General features: G+C 34.3%; 2 protein-coding genes across 4 annotated transcripts; one reads left to right on the plus strand and one right to left on the minus strand.

Annotated features, from left to right (window-relative positions):
* The first annotated feature begins 1,462 nt into the window (after positions 1-1,462).
* On the plus strand, positions 1,463-8,115 carry LOC144836216 (uncharacterized). 3 transcript variants are annotated; one of them, XR_013611153.1, is made up of 8 exons: positions 1,463-1,513; positions 3,055-3,140; positions 3,715-3,777; positions 4,337-4,416; positions 4,727-4,857; positions 5,616-5,682; positions 6,157-6,961; positions 6,998-8,115. XR_013611153.1 is itself a non-coding variant. In XM_078691462.1 (7 exons), exons 2-7 carry the CDS (start codon positions 3,067-3,069, stop codon positions 6,285-6,287), a joined length of 546 nt encoding a protein of 181 aa, XP_078547588.1. In that variant the 5' UTR covers positions 1,463-1,513; positions 3,055-3,066; the 3' UTR covers positions 6,288-8,115. The 3 variants fall into 3 exon arrangements, 2 of the variants coding, with proteins under 2 accessions (XP_078547588.1, XP_078547589.1); XM_078691462.1 differs by having other exon boundaries at positions 6,157-8,115; XM_078691463.1 differs by lacking the exon at positions 1,463-1,513 and adding an exon at positions 2,238-2,437 and having other exon boundaries at positions 6,157-8,115.
* A 42-nt stretch (positions 8,116-8,157) lies between these two features.
* On the minus strand, positions 8,158-23,153 carry LOC144836215 (ubiquitin carboxyl-terminal hydrolase 5-like). Its single transcript, XM_078691461.1, has 21 exons — positions 22,991-23,153; positions 21,011-21,136; positions 20,581-20,638; positions 20,100-20,221; positions 19,381-19,475; positions 18,520-18,755; positions 17,773-17,867; positions 17,123-17,259; positions 16,829-16,885; positions 15,061-15,132; positions 14,877-14,961; positions 14,451-14,573; positions 14,212-14,365; positions 13,432-13,612; positions 13,061-13,149; positions 12,637-12,741; positions 11,824-11,967; positions 11,129-11,265; positions 10,631-10,757; positions 10,103-10,187; positions 8,158-9,615 (listed from the first exon to the last, which is right to left on the minus strand). Exons 1-21 carry the CDS (start codon positions 23,087-23,089, stop codon positions 9,528-9,530), a joined length of 2,415 nt encoding a protein of 804 aa, XP_078547587.1. The 5' UTR covers positions 23,090-23,153; the 3' UTR covers positions 8,158-9,527.
* Positions 23,154-25,005: the final 1,852 nt, after the last annotated feature.

Below are 25,005 nucleotides of genomic sequence, written 5' to 3' on the forward strand. Positions count from 1 at the left end.
TGATTTTACTTCAAATACAAGTTATTCACTTCTGTAAACAAAAAAATCGGAGCCCCTTGACAGGAAGCAGATCAAAGGTGTTCTGACGTCACTCTCTTCCCAAGTCTTCTCAAGGTCAAGTATCACTGGGTCAGCATATCGTGCACCTTGAGATGTATAATGTATGATTTATAATGAAATGTAGAGAAAAAATAATCTTTATTATTATGTAACAAATGTGGTTTATGAAATTATACGCAGAGGGATCTTTGATCGGATTGTGATCCGGCTATTGTATTTGCGTTAGCAAGATCCTATATTCATATTATGTTATAAATAATTAAAGATTCTGACAAAATCAATCAATCAATATATCTTTTAAAAATCAATTATCTTTATTTAAATCAATGCATATAATCTAGTTATGTATTACATTAGTATTAATATGAATTGTTTAAAAGTTTTTACACCTTGGTCCACCTTTATTAACTTAAGTAGCCTAGAGGCACGTTTTTAATAAAACTGACCACTTCCCGGCCTGTTATGTTTTTAACTTCGGCTTCCATAAGATGTTACACCTTGGTCCACCTTTATTAGCAACTTTAGAGTATAGGCACCTTTTTCCAGATAATTCTGAAGTAGCATTATCTTTATCGATTCTTTTAAGAACTTCCTGTGCGGTGTCGTTACAAATGTTACGTCTTATTGCAATATCAGCCTCTTTATCAAACCATTCGCCAAAAACCCACTAACTTTTTTGCGGGACTTTTTTCACTTAATCATGTAGGCCTATAATGTTAGCACCTGGTTCAAAATAATTAAATATTTAAAGCAACATTAACTTGCGCTAATAATACACTGAACACGCTCAGTGAAATGAAGAGTAACCCGGGAAAGGGACTAGGCCTTCGGACATTTTTAAAATTATTAATCTATTTAACAGAAAGGTTTTTAATTAATTAAAACTGTTCCAGTAACATACATGAACATAAATTTGAAAGTATTAAACTCTAAATAATGTAATTCGTTGCATAAAACATTTTGTAATAAATTAAATTGCACGCAATCTGCTTGATTGACTAATTGCACTTGTCAATTGTATGACCCACTATACGACCCCCGGGAGAGGTGCGTCATGGGTGCGTCATTTAGAAATAATTACTGACGCAGGGGTGCGTCAAAAAACCTAGATGGTACGTCACATCAATGAACAAGGTGTGTCAATGTCCGTCACTTTACCACCCACCATATCATAAACAACATGGTCACAGTGCGTCAAAATGGGTGTGTCATGGTCACCGTCATGGTATTCAAAAGTATGACGCACATCGGACAAATGACGCACCTCTCCCGGGGGTCGTATAGTGGGTCATACAATTGACCAGAGCCATATATATGGCTCTGCAATTGACAAGTGCATAACGCCCTCTCAACTTATATGTAGCCTGGTAACGATGACGTCACGGTGAAGCTTTGAGGATCAGAGAATTAATGGCGGATCGATCGGAGAGCTAGGCCCAGTGAAAAGTGATTGGTAAATTACTTTGTAAAGGCTTTATTAATGTTTAAAATCAATAGTTCTGTTTAAAGATATTCTTGCTACATATTACTAATTTTTTAGGCATAGGCCTAGGCCTACTACTACCTAGGCCTAGGCCCTAGGCTATAATTAATCTAGGCCTAGGGTAGATGTACCAGACTTCGGCAGGTTACAGGGAAATTCGTTATTTACGTGTATTTTTTAAAAGCATCACAAAATATTTTTTGGTAGAGTTTTTAGTATTTATATAAGTAGTAAATACAGTGTAAATTATCAAATAAATATTTATAATTAACAAACAATAATAAAAAATGTGTTTTTTATTTATGTACCAAACCTCGGCATGTGTGTGCCAATCCTCGGCATACGCTGCCCAAGCAAGCCCTGGAATTACGCGCGAGCGATTGCGCAATCGATCGTCGATGAAATAGCAGGCCTAGCTAGGCTAGGCCTAGCCATGGCCAGATGTGAAATAAATGAGTCAAAAAACAGCAATATTAACTTTATTTTACCAACAATTATATTTTGAAAAAAAATTAATAAACAACATTGCAAACAATTTAATTTAATTAGTTATTTCCGTTAGGTGCCGAAGTCTGGCACATATCATTAATTATCAACCAAACATCTTAACACCCCTCATAAACCCTATATTTTTTCATTGGTTTGAAAATGGAATATTCTGGAATGTTGCTACACTAAACAGTAGGAGCCTATTTCAATCCCAGACGTGTCCCTCGTGTGTAATTTTTCATGCCCTGGAACTTTAAATGGAACAGTCACGTGTTAGCTCATTGGTCTATTTTGCTGAAATGTCACTTCCGGTTTTCAGGTTTCAGTTTTTATGGCTACTGGCAGACATGTTTCGCTGATGTCTAGTAAACGATCGGTGGTTTTTATTTACCACCTATAAATAAAGTATATTATACGTTAAGATAAACAAAAAATATCAATTATTTAATTAATTATGACTAATATAAATACAACCTGCCGAAGTTTGGCACATTGCCGAAGTCTGGTACATCTACCCTAGGCCTATAGGCCCCCTAGTTACTAGGCTAGGCCTAGGCTAGGCTAGCCGTAGCCTACTAGAGATAGGCCCTCTAGGGCTAGGCTAGCAGACTAGCCTAGCTGGGCTAGCCTTGCGTTTACTAAAAGGCTTTAGTACTAGCCTAGGCTAGATAGGAGGTCCTAGAGTAGGCTAGTAGGTAGGTAGTAGCGATTTTTTAGGCCTAACTAGGCTAGGCCTAGATGATTTTTGTTACATTTTAAAAATAGTCAATATTGAATAGCTAGGCCTGGCCTCTGTCTGTACCTGGTCCTAGCTAGGCTAGTAGGCCTAGGCTAGGCCTAATAAAAATATTTAAAAAGTTAAAAAATATGGTCAATGGTCAATAAAATAGGCCAAGCTAGGCCTAGCTTAGCTACTGTAGTGTAGTGTAGAGCTAGTCTAGCTAGGCTAGGTCTACTTAATTAGTACCTACTTTCCAGAATAGGAGCTCTGCTGTCAGTAAATTAAGCTCATTTCATTTCAGAACTGCTTGAAGATGTGGTGGTATACTTTCGCTCACGTTGTTTATCACTTGATACGTTGGTTCCCGAAAAACAACAGACTTAAAATGTACGTTTTTATCTTTAATACTAGGCCTAATTATTTTAAATTTTAACTAAATTTAAAGTAATCAACAAAACTTTTTAAACTGTATTACAACTACAAGTTGTTATAATTAAACTGAAGTGTACAGTAGTTCCAGATTTTAAATTTGTTAATATTTGAATGTCCTGTATATTAATTTTTTTTATTTAAAAAAAATATTTTGCAATTCAGCATTTGGGCTGTAATGCACTTGTCAATTGTATGACCCACTATACCACCCCCGGGAGATTTGTCCGATGTGTGTCATACCTTATGAATACCATGACGCACCCATGCATCAATAATGTGACTTACCTTTAGGTGACCATGACGCACCTATTTTGACGCACTGTGACCATGTTTTTTATGATATTTTGGGTGATAAAGTGACGGACATTGACACACCATTGGTCATTGATTTGAGGTTTTTTGACGCACCCCTGTGTCAGTAATTATTTGTAAATGACGCACCTCTCCCGGGGTCGTATAGTGGGTCATACAATTGACAAGTGCATAATGTTCTATATCTTTCTATTGAATAACTTTTATTTGTTTTCAGTCGAATTGTAATTGTTCTGTTTTCATTCGGGTTGCTGTTTCCTCAATTGTTTGTATTGTCCAGGTAATTATCCAAAATATTAAAAACTTCGGGAAAACGTCAAATGTAAATTATGTAATAAATTAAACCAACTGACCGACTTCCAAAGTAAACATAATGGCTGATAAATTACTGTCTTTAATAACTCAACAAAAAGGACATTCATTTTATTATCCAATTATCACAAACTGAAAAATGGTAACAAATACCAACGGTTTTGCTAATTTTCTAATTGAAATGCATGCTTTTAAAAGACCAACATGTCTACTAGCCGAGTTCAGTTTTTGGTAGAGATACGAAATGACACAAAACTTCAATTGCATTTTAAAAAGAATCAAACTGTACCAAGTTCCAACATAGTGTTGTTTTCCACTGATAGCAATCTACAATATCAAACTTTATGTGACAAAAAATGTGATGTGTCCATATATGGACACGGTTATGCCACTTCGCTACCATATTTGGGCACATCACACTTTTTTTTATCAAACTAGTTTGATAGTGTAGGCAGAGCTTTAGGGTTAGAACGTGTGTCGTGTTATTATTGTCATTTCAATAAACTAATATTTGTTTTACTTTGTAGGGAGCATTCCACTCGGTATTGTGGCCAGCATTTATTTGATTTTCTGATTGTCTCCATTGTTTTTACTTTCTTCATGATTGGTATGTATATTATCAAATAAAATTTGTTTTTGATTCAGTCATAGTATCTTTATTTGTCCATTAAAAAGAATGAACAGTAATTTGTTATGAAAACTGGTGTATCATCATATAAATAAAACAGTAAAAATACACAGAAAATTGCACCAACACAGGGTCACTTCTCTTTACACATAATTCCTTACTAGTGTTAAGCTCTATAGGCCCAAATATGGTAGTGTCCCTATATGGGCACATTACATTTGTTTGTCACATACAAATTTTATAGTGTAAACAGAGCTTTAAAATAAGTTAATTTGCTTGTTTCTTCCAGGTTTCAGTTTTATCTTCTCGTTGATGGACCCTGTACCATGGGAGGTGAAGCTAGCTTTTCACATCTTTGGTGTCATAGCTTTTGTGATGGGCTTAACTCTTACTGTCTTCGCTTCATTAGCTGTTGATTGTGTAAGTATATTGTGGTAAATGGTTTGTGTATTTAAATTCTTTTCAAGTGAAATATAAATCCTCCTCCCCTTTCTCTAAATCCTCCTCCCCTTTCTGTAAATCCTCCTCCCCTTGCTCTAAATCCACCTCCTCCTTTCTCTGAATCCACCTCCCCTTTCTCTAAATCCTCCACGCTTTCTCTAAATCCTCCTCCCCTTGCTCTAAATCCACCTCCCCCTTTCTCTAAATCCTCCACGCTTTCTCTAAATCCTCCTCCCCTTGCTCTAAATCCACCTCCCCCTTTCTCTAAATCCACCTCCTCCTTTCTCTAAATCCACCTCCTCCTTTCTCTAAATCCACCTCCTCCTTTCTCTAAATCCACCTCCTCCTTTCTCTAAATCCACCTCCCCCTTTCTCTAAATTCACCTCCTCCTTTCTCTAAATCCACCTCCTCTTTCTCTAAATCCACCTCCCCTTTCTCTAAATCCACCACCCCTTTCTATAAATCCACCTCCCCTTTCTCTAAATCCACCTCCTCTTTCTCTAAATCCACCTCCCCTTTCTCTAAATCCACCTCCCCTTTCTCTAAATCCACCTCTGATGGAAATGGGCAAGGACACACAAGGCCTACACCCAGCCTAAGGCTTACTTTAGGCTGGATTCTGGATCACTTTTAGGGCCTAGGCTGTGTGAAGATTGTCTGATACTACATATTTTTTGTATGTATGTAATCTCTAATTGATCTTGCTATTTGTAAGTTGTATTTTTTTTTCCATCAGAGAAACAACACCCTGGAGCTTTACTATCTCTCTGTTTCAGCCGCAGTTCTTACTGTAACGTCTTTCGGTAAGTAGTTCATCATTAGGCCTAACAAAAGATAGCTTTTTGACCCTCTTTTGACTTAAATATGTTTTTTTTTATATTGTTACTGTATGAAAAAAGAAATAAAAGTATACTGTATTAAACAACTATTGAATGTTTATGAGTGCAATGGTACAAATAATTTAATAAGGTGAAAATAGAACAAATTGTCATCTTTCATCGAATGAATTATTTCTTTCATTGCACAAATTTAAGACATTCCTTATTGTCCTGGCCTAGCCTTAGACAATGATTCAAAGTTTATTTTAAAACAATAGGTGTGTTCTGTGTTTGTAATGGTAAGAATATTTCATTCATTTGATTATTAAAAAGAGAAATCAATCTTTTAAAGAATGAAATATTCTCACCATTCAACAAATACAGAACATTCATTATTTGTATAATTCAATTTTTTGTTACATATTGATTTTGAACACACAAATTATTTTTCTTTTTCAGCATTTTTAATGGTAATGATACCATTTTGGCTTTTGAACTACTTCTTTCCAAACTCTGTATTGAATCGCAAAGAACGGACAGGCGTCTGCTATGAACCAACGGCTTGTTGTTCTTGTCTCTGGCACATTTAAAATAAATTCACAGAAGGGCTTTACATAGTATTTTTTATAACATTTTTATATCGTCAAGTTCCCACAATCATCATGTTAATTATCGAAAAGCTTGAAATCAGTGTGGTGCCCGTCTTTCACAGCTAGTTTTGGAGTTTAAATTCTTTTTATAACTTATTCTATTTTTTTATAGTTTTTATTTTATTAATTTTTAAAAAATTAATGTTTTAAGGAGTTTTTTTTCGAGTTGACAGAGTTGTCATGCCTTAATTTAAATGCACTATTACGTTTTAGAGTTATGACATTGTAAATACTGTATCATATAATTTTATTTAAGAGCACTTAACAACAAAAAGTGCTAAATAAATGAACATGTAAAACTGTAGAATTTTAAAAAACTCTAGCCCCTTTTTGCTAATCAATTTTTAACAAAAAATGATCATGATACAAAACAAGTAAATTGAATTCGGGCCACTAAAAAACTAATTTACTGGTCTAGTTGAGGTCTAGTTGAAATTATACTTAAAAAGGTTTATTCTAAAAGCACCAACCCAAATGGCAAAGGTGTATATTTGGGTTTTAAAAAAAGGTATACTAAAGTTTGTTTATTTTAGCATTATTTTGATGAGTGTGGTTTAGAGTTTTTCACTTTATATTACTGTACTGTAGTGACCTTTCCACTTCGTGCAATTTGGGTCCAGTCATTCTGCACATGCTCATATGTGTCTGAGTGTATGCAGAATGGCTTTTTGACTCAATAGGCATGTAGTCTAGTGGTTTGCCATTGTTGATAAGACGTAGATTGATAGTGGCCTGTTTCTGCTGCATAGTGCTGAATAAACTGTTATTTCTGCTAAATTTGTGCTCCCAAATAATCCGTTTAAATAAGTGATCTGGTCGTTGACAAAAACATTACAATGCGATCAGGCGGTCGAACTTTATACTATACTGTCAATCAAATAATTGTATTTTGCATTGCATCTAAAAGTTGCACGTTCTAAAATCCAATAATTTTTGTTATTTCCATTATTATTTAAATTTTTCTGTCTGCTGAAAATAAGTTTGGGGTAATTTATTCACACGGTTATTAAACAGTTTTTGCAGCAGAAACAGGCCCAATGTTCACAGGAAATGTTTAAACCTGCATCGTTAGATAAGCTATCCTAATGAAAACCTTTCAGCATCACTGACCAAGTAAAAATAAAAATAATAGTACAGTACTAGTAAACACATGGTGATCTAGCTCCTACAGTGTTCTGCCAAAACCGGTTTACCAGCATGATTTAACGGAATAAACTGCTTCCAACCGGTATTTAAAAATATAACATAAAATAAACACTTATCTAGTAAGTTGTGAATACAGAAAACCAGAAACTCTCCCAATACCAGACCAAAAGATACCGAATTCCTTTTTACCTTTAAAAGCACATTCCGAATACCAGGTTTTCTGGAAAACCAGACATACAGTATTTGGCCAGCTCAAAGGTGTCCGAGATTGGGAGAGTTGACTAAGGAGGATAATCACAGACTATATTTTGTCAATTGTAGGATTATTGATAATATGATAAGATATGATAACTTATTCCTACTCTAGCGTAATTCCAGAATTGATTTCTATAATACTGGGAGAACACTGCCTTGATGAATTTATGAACCCTAGATGGGAGGCATAGCAGTGACATAGGTTAAACTTTGACCTCAATCTGAATTAAAGTTAAGGCATGTTGTGAAATTTATTATTGTAAACTATGTGTAATAATACTATAGTAAGAAAAAAATATATTTTATGTTTATAAATGATTGGAATTGTGTATAAGATATGGAAATAAATTTTATCTGCACTTTTAAATATTTATTCAAAATCTAAACATTACTATTATAGTAAACCCTTTTTTGGGACATCCCAGGTTTATTGCCATATATGCGCAAATATTGTGTTATTAATTACCATAAAAAAAGGCAATTTTTCGAAATTTTCATTTCCCTGTACTATTAGTGCATTGATTTTTTTAAAAAAGTACATGCGCAGTAATTCTGCGCATTTACGGTGGTATAATTCTGAAATTTTGTCATTTTTCGAAAAAATAATGCACTGAACGCATTATGTGATTCTGTACAATCAATTATTGTATGGTAACCAGCTATGTAAAAAATAAATGGGTCAACATTTTGCCATTTTTCTAAAATTTTCCTGTGCTATAGTACAGGAATTTTTTTCAAAAAAATGGAAAATATTGAATTTTTAGAATATGTTGAGGTATATGCGCAGAACACATTATGTGATTCTGTGAATTCCAATTATGGTTTAAATATGTAGGGTTGAAATTTTGCCATTTTTAGAAAATTTCTCTGCTATAGTACAGGAAAAAAATATCGACTATTTAAAATAATTATGTTGAGGTAACATACTTTATGCAGAACACATTGTGTGATTCTGTGCATGTCAAGAAATAAAATGGTCAAAATTTGGCAATTTTTCGAAAATTTTCCTGTACCTGTAACCAGTAGTTATGTCCACCAAAAAAGAACTCCACTATTATGAAATAATATTGCTATTTATGGTCATAGTATTGCATTATTATCATATATCATAATAATGATTTTATTATTTTAACATCTGAATTTGGTTGCTTTGTATTATTTTATCTTCTTTATAAATGTTTTCATATTTATGTTGAATATGTATTTTATTTAGATTTATAGAGGATTCTGAAATATCAGTTCTTTTGAAATGAAAAACTGCATGCGATATCCTCTCTAAAGATGGTTAATACAGTATAATAAAAAATATGCCTTAAAAAAAAAACATGAATTTCAATTTAAAAGTAACATGTATCTATTTAAAACACAACCCAAAACTTTGTTTTGCAGTTTCTATATTCAGCTTAAAGATGTATTGTCCCTCAAAAACATAATTTTTTCTTTTTAAATCAGATTTTGAATAGGCAATGTTGTAGTTCTATTACTATTTCTAGTTTTATTCACTTACATAGAAAAAACCAAAACAATAATGTTTTTACTTATTAAAAACATTTAACTGCTAAATTCAACCAAAAACCTATTGGCTGGCAGCCAGTCTTTTCAGGTAAATCATTTTGGGATTATTATTATGGGACCTTAAAATGGCATATTTAACAAAAAAATAATTGACAGTGGGACAAATACATCTTTAAATAGATTGTCACATGCATGTACTCAAAATGTTCAATTATATATTGCTAATGGTATGAACAGTCTGCTGCCATCAGATGGTCAGTATTATCAGTGACGTTGGTACAAGTATAAATAGCCAAGATCATATGGAAGCTTCTCAGACAATGCTACTTTGTTGTCGTTATATAACACCCACCTAATAAATAAATGATTTAATCATTATTCAATAAATAATTTTAAAATTATTCAATATACAATTTAATAATTATTCAATAATTTAATATTTATTCAATACATAATTTAATAAATAATTTTATAATTATTCAATAAATCATTAAATAGTTATTTAATACATAATTTAAATATGAAATGAATAATTTAAAAATATTGAATAATTTATCAAATAAATAATTTAAATATTAAATGAGTACTGTAAATATTAAATGAATAATTTAAATATTAAATGCATAATTTAAATATTAAATACAACATTTAAATATTAAATAAAAATATGTGAAATGTAGAAGCAAAGAGTAGAATGGGACTTAGCAGAGTAGGTTGGGACTTAGCAGAGTAGGTTGGGACTTAGCAGAGTAGGTTGGGACTTAGCAGAGTAGGTTGGTACTTAGCAGAGTAGGTTGGGACTTAGCAGAGTAGGTATAATGATAAATATAATTACTAACCTTCCATCTTTCTTGATATGACAGACGTAATGACCACATGATGTTGATGTTCCCATGTGACTTATAAATGCGACCAACTTGTATTCTGATAAAAATAAAAACAATTAAATAACCTGGAGAAAGGCACACTGTAGCAAGACTTAATGGTATTTTTTTCTTTGACAGTAGCTTAGCTTAGCAAAGTTGGGCTTGACAGAGTGTGGTCTGATACATCCACGGCCTGGAAGGGTGTTTCCCTGGGAGGGTGTGCCACAAGACTTGACAGGGTTGAGGCTTGGCAAGACAAGGTTTGGCAAGGCTCGACAGATTGATGTTTGGATAGGGCAATGAAGGGATTGACATGGTTAGGCTTAACATGCTGAGGCTTAGCAAGTCTTGGCAGATTGAGGCTTGGCCTCAAAGGGCAATACAGGGATTGTCTGATGAGATGAGCCTTGGCATGTTTGGCAAGGTTTGAAGGCTTATTGAAGTCTGAGCAGAATAAAGTGTAGCAGGGCGCAGGGTTAGTTTATTTGTGGTTTTACTTACTCCCTGATCCATCTCTAACTGCAGGTTGATCTGATGCACCAGCAGCTTCACCTGTTTCCATGGGTTCAGAGTTCAACTCATCCAGATGGCTGAATATCCAATCAGCTGCGCGCTCTACATTATTACTCTAAAAATAATAAAATTTCATTCAACCTTGTTGCTCTATAAATGTATCTTCAAAAAAATAAATAAATGGGCTATGTTACCAGCTCAAGGGCTAGTGGGCTAGTGTAATAGTTACAGATTTAAGCACTTACACAGTATGTTCAATGTAAACTCCCCTCTGGGCTACTGTACAAAACCTATTCTTCGTAACCAATAGGCTAGACATATAGATAAATACTTACAGTAGTTTGGAGTGCCTTGGCGGCCTGTTCCCCTGTAAATCTTACTCTGGGCTACAAACATATAATTCTTTGTAGCCAATGGGCTAGGCACATACTGTAGGTAAGTACAGTACTAGCCCATGGGGAAAGTGTGTACAATATGGTAACTTACAGTAGCTTTGAGTGCTTTGGTGGCCTGTTCCCTCGTAAATCCCATTGATTCTATCATCATAATACCCTCTGCACTTGCTGTGAATCCACTATCATCTTTTTTCTTTGCTCCTCCTAGTTGAAGGGGTGTTGCAAAATCTGAATAAAACATTAGAATCACATTAGATATGGTATAACATAATAGTTATGTTCACAACAAGGAAAAATGAAATATCTGGCGATTTTATAAAAGCATCCAAATAAAGAGGGCCGCACTAAAAAATGTATTTTCATAGTAAACAATGTGTTTGCATAAAATTATCATTCACACCTTTTGAGAACACAAATACAAGACATTCCAGTTGCAGATTTAACTAAATAATTTTACGATAATACGATGTACATTTTGGTCTGCATACATATTTTTGCAATATTAAAAAGGACAAACATCAAAATATGAGTGAGTTATGGACATTGTCCACCTCCAAATTCCTCTCTGGATCTGCTGTATACAGTTACAACACAGTAGAACCCATTCTTAGAACACTTGTATTAAGGGGAAAGCCCTATAAAGGGGACACTTTCCTATTAAACAAAAAAATGGCAATATATGTTTTTAAAACTACAGCCAACCCTATTCAAGGAACACCCCTATTAGGGGACACTATATTGGATCCCAAAAGTGTCTTCAGTGTCTACAGTATATACTGTACATACCAGGATCTGCCATATGTTCCAGTACCCAGTTCATAGCTGGCTCTACACCTTGATTCTTTGTATGATACACAGCCTTCTTGCACCCTTCATAGTCAAATCCCATTGACACTAATTGCACCACAAACTCTTCATTTATCTCTATTTCTGTAATACAAACATTCACAAATTAAATTTAGTGGTTATCAATTTTTATAATATAACTATCTTTTCAATTGCCATTAACATAACAACCACCAACATAATATCATCTGCACCTCTACACCCATTGACATCCTCGCAACCATTGCTTTGGTCACAACACCAGTATCTTGATACTGTATCACTACAATCACAACCTCTAAACAAAATGAGTAAACTCACCACAACCATTGGTTACCACAACCAGATTGTACCATACCCATCACCACTACAACACCTCTAAAATATGGTAAATCCTCACCAGAACTATAAGTTTCACATTTTGTACATTTGTGGGTTACCAACACCAGTGTCTGGTACCACACCTGTTACTACCAATGACATCTCTAAAGTAAATCAACAAACCTCACTACAACCATATTATGGTCATCATCACCAGTATCTTGTACCATACCCGTCACTTATACCACTTCTAAACAAAATATCTCATTACAACCATCCTTTGGTAATCACCATCAGTATCTTGTACATACCATTATACACCTCCTAAGTCAATAAACTCACCACAACCATTGTTTGGTCACAACCCCACCACCACCAGTATCTTGTACCATATCTACCTTCAAATAATGTCACAATTTCTAACCCAAGAATCTTTGCAAATAATAAACTTACTAGGCTCTGGTTTATCACCTTCTGGTAACTCAACTTCACCAGCTTGCAAACCTGCACCACGTATTGAGGTCAAATCAAGGTCATCCGGCATATCAACTGACACATCTATTAATAATAAATATTATATATAAATATTTTGTAATATAATGTAAATATATACAAGAGTCAGTCAGTGCTTCTTAAATTTAATTAATTCAGTTTTGGTAGTAATGTGTACAGTAGTCAATAAAACTAGTTTTTATGGGGAAATATATTTCTTCAACAGGCAGTTGAGCAGAATAATACAGGATAAATACAGATTCGATGCGGTTTTCCGCTTAAAACTACCGCTCGTCTATGTAAATTGGACATTTTTTCTGGATACAAATGTTAGTCTTAGCCAGGTTTGGAAATCCTGTTGTTTACCAGTTGTGTGTGAACTGACCTAGTTTCTTTGGCACCCAGTCATCACCTAATGTAAACTTCCTAAGCTGTATCAAAAGGTAATCTGGAAACGATGCTAATTTTGTGGTTCTGTTGGAAGAAACAAAGATTATTAAATATAAAATGTCATTAAACAGAATATATTTAAGTTTTTAGACAAACTTGAAACAGAACCGGAAATTCCCAGACATACACATAATGATTAAATACACAAAAAATAGACACGATTTGAGCCAAGGACATGAGCGTTAGAACACTACAATATTATTAATTTTAATAATTATGTTTACTGTAATATAAAATAAACACTGTGACACATAAACTAAGTGTAGACTATTTATTTAGAATTTAATTTAGAAAATAAATGCTTACTTTTTTGCAGTAGATCTTGCTTTAAGAGCCGAGCTATAAAAATCATCAACGATTTCTGGTTGTGTCATTTTATCAAGGCAAGCTTTGAATGGAATTTTTAACCTCACAATTTCCTTTGGGTCAATGCACTGTTTATTGGCTTCTAATTCTTTTTTCTTAACTTCATAAGCGGAAAATTCATCTAAAATGTAATTGAAACATTTAAGGCTAATTAAAAAAAATTATTTTTTGTATGATATTAAATACTTAAAATGTTTTTGTGAACTCTATGCCATTTTAAAGGCAAAACAACGTATCTGTTAAAGTGGCAATAACTTTTAATAACATTTTTTAAATTATTAAAAAATTTGTATCTAATTATAAATATCATATGCATATATACTCATGCAAAATTGTACCATATTTACGCTGTTGCTGAAATGCAAACACTTAAACTTCAATTCAATTTTTCCTAAAAAGTATCATTTTGTAGTTACATTATTTTGCCTTGGATCAGCTGTCTAAACAAATAAAAATACTCATCTGATTGGATGTTGGCCTTTCATCAGGTGCTATGTGAATATTATTATGGTAACACTGTTTTTCTGAGTATGCTCATCAGTTTTCATACAAGCTGGGCGTGCTTACATGTTAAATTCATTTCACACAGTAAGTAACAAATTGTTTACCTTTGTTTTTAACAAAGTTTTTTTGACCATTGTCATTTAATTGTTCGTAAATTAAAAGTATTGCGCCTCTATTTTATTTCATACATATGCTGCAGTGTCTTAAATTATTTACCTGCGTTTGTAGCGGCTTCAAGTGGTATAGGTACTGACAGGATATAATCAAAACGTGTTGTGTATCGTACTTGTTGGGACTGTGTACACTCTATTCGGTCTTCTAGCTGCATTTTTAAACTATCACAAGGGTTGTTTGATCCTCTCGTGTTGCGCTTAAAAAGAAACAATCAAAAAGTAATTTTGGCAGATATAATTTTCTTAATCTATTCTACTTCAAAAGTTCAGACGTGTACCTACCTCAATTAAATTAAAGACATGTAACAAAAACTCTTGAGCATCTTGCTGCCTATTGGTTGAGAATTCTTGATGTCCTCGACCAATTAGAGCCTTGAACATCCTTGGAGCAATACCCACTTGACACTGTATGACAATATTAATTATTCGGTCACAAATGAATAATAACCAGGAATGAGAATAGGCTAAATCCTAAACAGATTCTGCACCACTACACATTACAATACACACAGTTAAAATAAAACCTCATATAAAAGAAAATTAAACAATTGTACTATAAATAAAACTGTATATAATATGAAATAAACTGCATCCTTAAATAATGAAATTGTGTGAACTTTTTATGTCACATGGTATCATGTAAAGTTTGGAATAAGCCCAGCTGTGACAGTTCAATTTTATAAGCCCATTTATCAATCTGATTATCACCTTTTCTTTAGTTTCATCTTCCCCGTCTTCAAGTGGAGTCTCTTTTGAATAGTCACCTGATAACAAACCATGGCCTAATTTTGCCCTGAAAATGAAATAATAAAGCATTAAATATAATGAGTTTCTTTGCGAAATGGAGGACTTTCTTTTCATCAAAGAATCAAAATTAAAACAGCATACTCACATTTGCACTGTCAAATCTGAAGCAGGACTGTTTCTACATTCTGAGTAAATAGTTTCTATGTTTTTAGGATATCTATAAAGACAAACAAATATTGATTTAGCAAGTGCCACAACTTAGCTAGGCATTGGTGGGGCAGTATCACCTACCCTTCTCTTCCATTAGCCTAAAATGTGTCTACCTAGCCAAACTGTCTCATGGTCTTCTAACCAGCCTAAAATTCTTCACACTTTTTTTTTTCAATCCAACCTAAAGTTTGTCCATACAGTTTACAACCTTTCACCAAGTCGATCTGCTCAGCCTTAGGTGTTTCACAACTAAACTTTCTATCATCTACCCAGCTTACTTTTAACTATGTCTGGACTAAAAGACATACTGTACTGTAGTTTGTAGACTATATAATAATGTTAAAATAATTAAATCAATGCTTTCAGTACCTATCATCCTTCTAAAAAGAAATATTTTAAAAAGGAAAAGTAAAAAGAAAACTAGATTTGAACTCGTCACTTTGACGAATTCGGGTTATCCGCCACGCGCAAACTGCACATGCACGTCATACGTTAGAATATTGCGCACAGAAAAACTATTATGCCATTGAAAAAATGTTAGTGCGCTCTCTATTTTGTGTCACGTCTATGTAATACAGTATATACTATATACTGTATACGTACTACATACAGTGCAGAATAGGTGAAAATAAGTGACCAAAGTTATTGACGCTTTTGCCCATGATGACGTCTTAAAAATCTTAAAAATGATAAATCATGCTAAAGATAATTGATTGACCTAGACAATATAAAAAGTGGGGGGAAATGGAATATGGATAAGTGGAGATGCGCTCTATTAAATGTGATGAGTTATGACGAAAGAGACAAAAATCCAATATTTTATATTTGAGTGGCCATACGATAACGTCACAATGTCCGGTTACCCATTGATTCATGATCCGATATCTACAACTCATTAACTTCCAGAATATGTAAAAAAAATAAAAGTTCATCATGTAGTTTAGAATCTATGACTGTTTAAAAAAAGGCATAATTTTGACGAATTTTTAAACTTTTTCATCAAAAACGCGCGCAAATTATCCAATTCGAAGTGCTCGTATGACGTGATTTTAAGTCGAAATTGTTTAAAAAGTTGGTGAAATTACTAGAAAAGGCTGGAAAAACATAAATCACGCAAAAAAATATATTTTTAGTGTTACGTGCGCACCACGCACGTAAAAATGCGTGCGCGCGTGGGAATTTTTGACATGCTCAAAATGTCAAGATCAGCGTAGAAAGTTGATTAGAAATTAATTTTGCGCATTTTGAAATTTTAAATGCGTGTGCGCGCGTAACTTTTTGTGAAACATGCCATTTTTAATCCATAGAAAGTTTGCCCTTGATATGACTTAAATTTTCACAAAGTGTCAATACAAAATGACTTTTGGTTTATAATCTATGATCAATCATTGAAATTCATAAAATCGCGCGTAACTTACGCTGCGCAACTCTAACGTCATATAACGAAATTTCTTGCACATCTACAGCTACAGGTCACTCTTATGACAAAGTTATACAATCTTATGTTGACCAGAATTAGAGATACGCTGCCAACAAAATTCCGGGAAAGAAAGAAGAATAACATAGAAGAAAAAAAAAAAGATCGTGACAATAACAAGGGGTTATCCGCCAAGTGCGGATAACCAATTAAAACAAATTTTAGTTACATACAGTATACTGTATGTGCTATGAACAACACACTACTTTCACACACTTATACTTACCTATCTACAAAGTCTGGGATGGTGAATAAAACTTGCATAACTGAATTCAAATAACAGCTGAAAAGTAAATACATGTCAAAATTGTAATTTAAAATATAGCAGAAGAAGAAAACACCGAAAACCTACATTTAAGAAATTACGTTTGACAATAACTATTAAAATAATAACTTTATGCAACTTAAATAATACATTGGAAGTTTAATGTTAACACAAATGTTTCAGTTCACTTCTGAAAAGCTGCAAACTCTCCCAATATCAGAATTGTAGTATTATATAGTTTTCATCAATATTTACCTGTTGCCAAGGTTACGCATTCCAGTATACCCAGGACCAAACATTGGAGTCAACTTCTTTCCAGCTTCTTGGATGACATCCCATTCTGATATTTTCATATTGGCATCAATCTCTAATTCTGTCATTGTTTTATCGGTCTATAAATAAGAAGTTTCAATATCTCATAATTAGGATATACATATTAGTGTTTGTAAGCACAATTTGGTTATTGTTGTGTACTTAGTAGGCATAGGCTTAGTTTATGCCTATTTGAGCACTATTTCTACCCTAAAAAAATCTATTGGGCTGGTTATTGAAAACAAGCAAGTATTATAGAGAACGGCATATAGCGCAGTCAGCTAAATTGGTGACAGTCACTGTGTTGTGTGCTGAACCGTAAAATACTGTAGGTTTCCTTTGGTCTACCACAGTTTGAATCCTGTCCCCTATTATGGGAGAGACGGTAAGCCATTGGCTCCGCGAGTAGGGTATTAGCTGTACTGTCAAATTCACCACCAGAAGGACCCACTGGAAACAAGTAAGGACTATAGTGGGTTATTTGTGGTGTGTAACACCAAATAATAATAATAATAATAATACTAAGTACATCATCACAAGGCTGCCTACCTCGAGTTGTGAATTAATAAAACGATAAATCGATATTATCTTACCTTTTCCATGGACATCATATTAATACCAAAATGTGATAAATGTTGAGCTAACTTGGGATCTTCCACCATATCATCTTCATCATAAGAGAATACATCTGAAATAATTAAAAACATATCTGCTGTATACAACACAGACACAACAGCATACTATTTCATTGTCAATACATCACATATTATACATAACATTATATAGCATAAAACAATTATTCTTTAATTAAACAAAGCATTCAATTTAAAGGTTAAATTTAAATTCATGACAATGAAAAACTTATGCCTGTTTCTCTGTTCAATAACCCAATGTATATAGTTAAATTGATTTTTGAGAAAAATGAATCATTATTAACAGGCATTGACTTTTGAAAATTGCAGGTTTGCTACAAATTGCCGCACTGCTCAACACATTCATGTGCACTATGTAGGTGTGCTTCTTATTTAAGACTTAAAAGTTATTTTTGATACTTTACTTTTTGTTTTTACATTGCCTTGTAAATGAACGCACCATCTCATAAACATGTGCCGCTGATACAAAAGCGTTTATTCAATAATCTTTATCATTAGACTGTATCTTGGTGTGTATAAATTAACCAAATTTAAGTGGGCTGTAAATCACATTCAAGGACGTTTTAGGAGTGTGTAAGGTGAGTGATTTTAAACCCATGCCTCAAAAGATAAGACCTGTTAAATAATCTTATCAAAACAATTGAAAATATCATATGATAGCCTATCAAATACAAAATGATCACCCACCTGCTCCATTTGGTGTAATGGTCCCCAGTTTGACAGCTAAAGGAAATCCCTTCTCCTTGTAATATTCAACCGCATGGTTGTTACCCCCACTTCCATCAAAATATCGACGGCCACATAGAATCGCTCCATCTGTCAAGTTTATCCACAGATTCTGGGTGAGGTCACATCTTGTGCACTTCCATCCAGTCGGTGGAACCTTAACTCCATTGTCCAACTGTTTCAAATTGTCAGCATGCCTGCAAGTATGTTTTATTGTTTGGTTATGCAATAAAACAAAATTTCTGCTTCATTATAGAAGTTATGTGGCCAATCGCGTGTGTTTGTTTCTTTCTATATTTGTTAGTTACAAGATTATTCAAAAAGTTATTGCTTGATTTTCATAAGATTTTAAAGGATCGTTTCAGCTGTATAGGAACACGTCATTAATTTTGCATATGCCTAGGCAAAGGTTTGCACTCTGTGAGTGCCCTTCTAACATGTTTTCCAGTAGGCAAATCAAGCATTCCTAGGCTCTGCTGATTGGTTGAGAATTTTTGCATAGTAAAAGTAGATGGAAATTATTAATATACGGACAAGAGGGAGAATAAAGAGCTTTCCATTTATGATGACCGACAACTTAGCAACAAGAGGTCAATCGATATGTCATCGGTCATTGTCTGGATCTAGAAACCATCACAACTTTGTTGAGGTGGGCAGCAAGGAAACAACAACTTGAATAAATTGACATGACCAAGTTAGGCAATTTATCGCCGCAAATTCGAAAGCTCCCTAATAACTATTTGGATATTTATTAACCTAAACTAATATTTCCTACACAACTTGATAAATGAAATTAAGCAACAACATGTATTTTCAACTAACTTTGATATAAATCGTTTCTCTCCATCCCACGCTGCAACCTGTTCCATACGTGATGCGGATTCAGCTGAAATAATCCCACTTACTGCTAGCTGAACCTACAGTACACAAACAAAACAAAATATAACTCAATGGAGATTATTATAATATATCTGAAAAGAAAAGAATTAATATTTTTTTTATTTCATATACAGTAAAGGGGACACCTTTGGGATCCACAAAGAGTTCCCTTGGATTGGCCATATAGTGTTAAAACAAAATATTGCCAGTTGTTTTTTTTCTCAGGTATGGATGTCCCCTGAATAGAAATGTTCCCTGAATAATAGGGATATCCCAAAGGAGGTGTTCAAATCAACATTTATATTAAACTAAAAATTGTTTTATTCAAAGATTATCCAACCTTTACAATTCAATTTCTATTAAATATAAGAAGTTTGATATTTTTTTGACTGTTTTTCAATTTTTAGATCTAAAGTTTTTATATGTTTTTTTTTGTATGTTTCATTGTCATTTTCTGTGTTTTTTCCTATAATTGGCAATTCTTTGAGAGAGACGTTATACTATTGAATTGGTACCGTAATAACATAAGGCAACAATAAAATCACTTACTTATTTTTCTTGATGTGCAAAAACTTCTAAAAAACCACATTACTTTAGTTGTCAACTTTAAATTATCTTAATGAAGGTGTGCAGACTCTAAAATGTGAGTATCACAACCTTACCTTTTCAGGAAGAGATGCATCTGGTAGTGAAAATGAGATAAAGTCTGGAAGCAACACAACAGAATTGCTCTCTTCGTACTCATACTGGTCACTGTCATCGCCCGCAAAACCGCCCTCAACACCTAAAATTAACAGAGTTACAAATATTGTGAAATCATGTATAAATACATGGTAAAACATTTGGAGCACATAATTTCAGTTTTCTTTCAATTATGAAATCTAGTCATCATCCACCAAGGCTATAACAAGGTTAGGGTGAGAAAGAGCTTTTTTTATAGTAATTTAGTAAAAATCTATAGTAATTAAGACCATGTTTTGCTGTGATATTGATTGTGTGAAAAGTGTCATCAGCTCAAGTTTAGCCTTTACAGCATGTTCAATGGTCAAACGTTTACAAAGTCCTAAGATCAAGGCATATCAAAGTGTAACAACTCTCATACTGAATCTTTGCCTCATAACTTGGTTTAAATACAGTTCTTACCAATAGCAAGTCTGGTTGGTTTGGCCTTTTCTTCCTCTGTTTCAGGCGCTTTGATTATCTTAAAAAACAAAATTCAGACAATAGCATAAGAACTTACATTTATTCGGGGAAAACTAATGTTTATACATTTTCAATACCTGTCAACCTCGGGAAAAGCTACCCACATAAATCTTAAGGCATATCGTTTTTGTGTCAGCTAATTTCAAGAGAGAACTGCCTCCGTCCCGGACTGATTTTGCTTACACTATTAATCTGAAGCATGTTCACAAATAAATCAGGTCAGGGCTGGCTGATTACTATGGCAAAATCAAAGTAAGAGGTTTACAGAAGGTGAAGAGGGACTGCATTAGTACATTAAAAACATTAAATGCTCTTGTTTAGAAAGTTCAGAATATTCTTGTTCCTTGCTAAAGTGTTTTCATTTGCTCACCTTCTTCTTTGTTGTCTTTAGGTGAAGATAGACAGGATTGCCAGTTTGATTGTAGTGACGCAATACATGTGCTTTGCCAAAGCCTAGAAATGTCTGCATACACACATACAAACCATTCTCACTTTCCTATTAAGGAAAACATTTCACAATTAAACCATAAAGCTATCCATGAATAATGGGTATTAAAACTAGAGATAATGTGTTTTTGACAGGATGAATGATTAAACGAAAAATTAATCTATTACCGGTAATTACACACTGGCTGCTTCTACACCTACTGTACTGTAGTCTAGTCGTTGATACAATTTCCAGACTATTTATACACCTATTATATAGCACCCCTATTTCTATGGCTTTTGATAAAAACTAATGTGTTTAATATGATATTGGTAAATTGTAAGCGGGTCGAGTGGCTGAATGGGTAGTGCTAGGGTCTGACAACGTCATGCTGTAGCATTAGGCTACGGTTTGAAGCTCATTGGTATCTTATTTTTTTAAACTCACCATCTTCTTTATTGATCACCATCGTCTTTTCTCGCCATTTTCCCGATCGGGTCAATAGGCGTATAGCACAAGGATTGCATCTAGGTACGACTAGTAGTAGGCGTAGTCACTGCGTATTAATTATGAGTTTATTCGATCGATTGATTAAAGTTAACTAATATATAGGCCTACGCAAATATTAAAATTATTTATAATTTTACTGTTAGCCTAGGGGTGTGTAGAAAGCGACGACCTCGAATTGGACGACCCCAACGACCCGGGCGACCTCGAATTGGACGACCTAGAATTGGTCGACCCATAACACGAAACCGACGACCCCTATAGCCTAGCCTAGGCGTTAGGCCTAAGTGTGGTATAACATCCCGAAGCCGAACATAGCCAAAGCTAAACTATACCTTATATAATACTCGCAAGCAAGCAATTGATTGAAAAAATACAGAAATATCGCCATTTGATACTGAATGTGTCGAAACGAACAAACGAACAGATATGGAACGCCAAGAGTGCATCATTAAAACTGCATTCGACTCGATTAGCACACAAAATATCATAAACATGGCAAACCAGGTCAAAACGGCCCCTTTTTCAGCGGCGGGTAAGGTTTGCTCAGTGGATTGGTCATTGGTTGGTCATTGGTATTTCGACAAACATATTAAAAAGAAATTCAAAAGAAATAAATATTATACATTACATGGTTAAACCATGGACGTATAATTACATCTTCTTCATATAACGAACACTATAGGCCTACCAAGCAGCGTGTTGCGAACATGTGCATGGGGAGGGCCATAAGAAAGCTTTACATTTCACATATGCATTGTATACGGTCAAACCTTACCCGCCGCTGAAAAGGGGGCCGTTTTGACCTGGGTTGCCATGTTTATGATATTTCGTGTGCTAATCGAGTCGAATGCAGTTTTAATGATGCACTCTTGGCGTTCCATATCTGTTCGTTTGTTCGTGTCGACACATTCAGTATCAAATGGCGATATTTCTGTATTTTTTCAATCAATTGCTTGCTTGCGAGTATTAAATAAGGTATGGTTTAAAGATCTTTGGCTATTTTCGGCTTCGGGATGTTATACCACGCTTAGGCCTAGGCTAGGCTATAGGGGTCGTCGGTTTCGTGTTATGGGTCGTCCAATTCTAGGTCGTTCAATTCGAGGTCGCCCGGGTCGTTGGGGTCGTCCAATTCGAGGTCGTCGCTTTCTACACACCCGTTAGCCTAGGTCGAACTAGCCTAGTAGCTAGCAGAGCACTACTACTAGTACTAGGCTACTCTTCAACAAATAGTATGTAACTGCTTATTATGCTGTTTAGTATATAACATAAAAAAGTAGGCTAGAGGCCTGAATGGGTCTATTGATCAAAAACCAAACGGGGAGAGGATGCCTCCTCCCTTCGGCCCAAATTTCCACGGATGACTGAGCACCTGTTCTTGTTGCCTGACTCTGCATTTTATGAATACAAACTTACCGGATTGTCAAACGAATAAGTACATTCATCTTTATATATCTTATCGCCACCTTGTGGTACAGATATTTTATCGAAAAATGCCGACAAAACTTCAGCCATGTTGAAAATAAAGACAATTTACACCTCTTTCTTTGTTTCTAAAAACACTTGGTTCTAGAACTTGTCAGACCTGTATTGATGACATTTAACCTCAAATTTCTAGAGCGGAACGAGCCAATCACAGTTGTTAGCTCTTGTTTTATTAAAAACTTAACGACGAGCGTGATTGGTCGAAGCGGGAACTTTAAAAAAATTGCAGTTTTTGTGTGTGGTGGATCAACAACATACAAACAAAATCTGACTGAATTTTAATGTAAGAATATTCCTTTTTGTATATCAAAATTATCTCTACAATGTTTAAGATTCTTAACAATTATTCGCGTTAATTTGTTGCTATATAGGCATATATAATCTCGTTTAATTAACTGCTAGTTTATAACCTAGGCCTAGCCTAGCTAGGGCCTATATGCCTAGGCCTACACTCTCTGTAGGCTAGGCTAGGCCCTAACTAAGGCCTACCTAGACTACTATAGCCTACTAATATAGGGGGCCAGCAATAGCTCAGTGTTTTCATGGGATTTCAGGATACTGTACCATGTTAACTAGCCTAGCCTAACTAATATAATAATTAATATTAATAAAATCGTACCTACTGAACGGTATGAGAAAAACAGATTACTGTAATAAATGTTCTTAAAAGATGTGCCTAGTAGGCCCTACTAGCCTAGCCCTATAGGCTAGGCCTACAACTACATGCCTGTAGAGTGTTACGTGTAAAACATGATTGAACAAATTAGAAACACATTTTTCATCGGTTAAAACCAGTGTAAGCATAGGCGCTGCTAGGTGAACAGACGATCAGGGCCACGGACGATCGGGTCATCATAGAGACGATCGTCTTATACGTTTGGCCCGATCGTCTTAAGCGTTGGGCCAGAACATCCACAAAGTTGGGCCCGATAGTCTTAACATTGGGCCCGATAGCCAAGGATATCGTTTGTAAATCAGTTCCATAGTTCTCGGCAAAACAAATAAATGAGTATCGAAATTTACATAGTTATTACATTTGTATCACAAACTCGTGGAAAGAACACCCTTAATTTATTTTATGGTGAACAATTATAAATTCGTTTTTGTGTACCCGATCTTCTTTCCTTTATTTTTATAATGGGCCGTTCGTCTAATTATATTGGCCCGATCATCTTAGGCGTTGAGCCCGAAACGTCCGCACGCATTTGTACCCAATCGTCTGTCAATCCCTTGCTATTGTACTGCGGAAAAACGGTGACCGTGACAAGCGGTATACACACTGGTATTTTTTCGGTGGATTTTAACTTTTAAGAGGTGAACAATTTTTTAACAATTTTTAAATACGGGGAAAACAGTTGTTCATGACATATTTTATACTATATTGATTTTGACCTTCATGTTTGTTTCAAAAACACAAAGCTTCTTATTGTACTTTTTCGAACTCACATCCAAAGTCCTAAGATCGAATACCAGGTACTGTATAAACATAATAAAGTTCTCACAATCGACATGAAATAATATTACTAATTAAATTATTTAAATGGACTATTTAGTACTTTTCTAAGAGGTGAACAATTTTTTTTTCATTTTTTAAATGAGGAAAATAGTTGTTCATGACATATTTTACACTATATTGATTTTGATCTTGAATCTTCTTATGATGATTTATTTATTCTACTTTTTCGAAGTCCTAAGATTGAATACCAGGTATAAACATACGTTAATATGTCACGTGTGTGTGCCTAAATTGTAATTTGACACATTTTAATTAAGCTGTCCCAAGAATTTTGATTTCCTTAAAAACATTTGATACATTAATGTTAAGAAAATGTATATTTATATCCATGTATTCATTCATACATTACCAGGAATAAGGTGGTTTATACCACCAAACAAGTCTTATTAGAATCCTACGCTTGAATAATCATTTATTGATGATCTCATTG

Source organism: Antedon bifida, chromosome 2 (genome assembly GCF_963402885.1).
Source record: "Antedon bifida chromosome 2, ecAntBifi1.1, whole genome shotgun sequence".
Lineage (NCBI taxonomy): Eukaryota > Metazoa > Echinodermata > Crinoidea > Comatulida > Antedonidae > Antedon > Antedon bifida.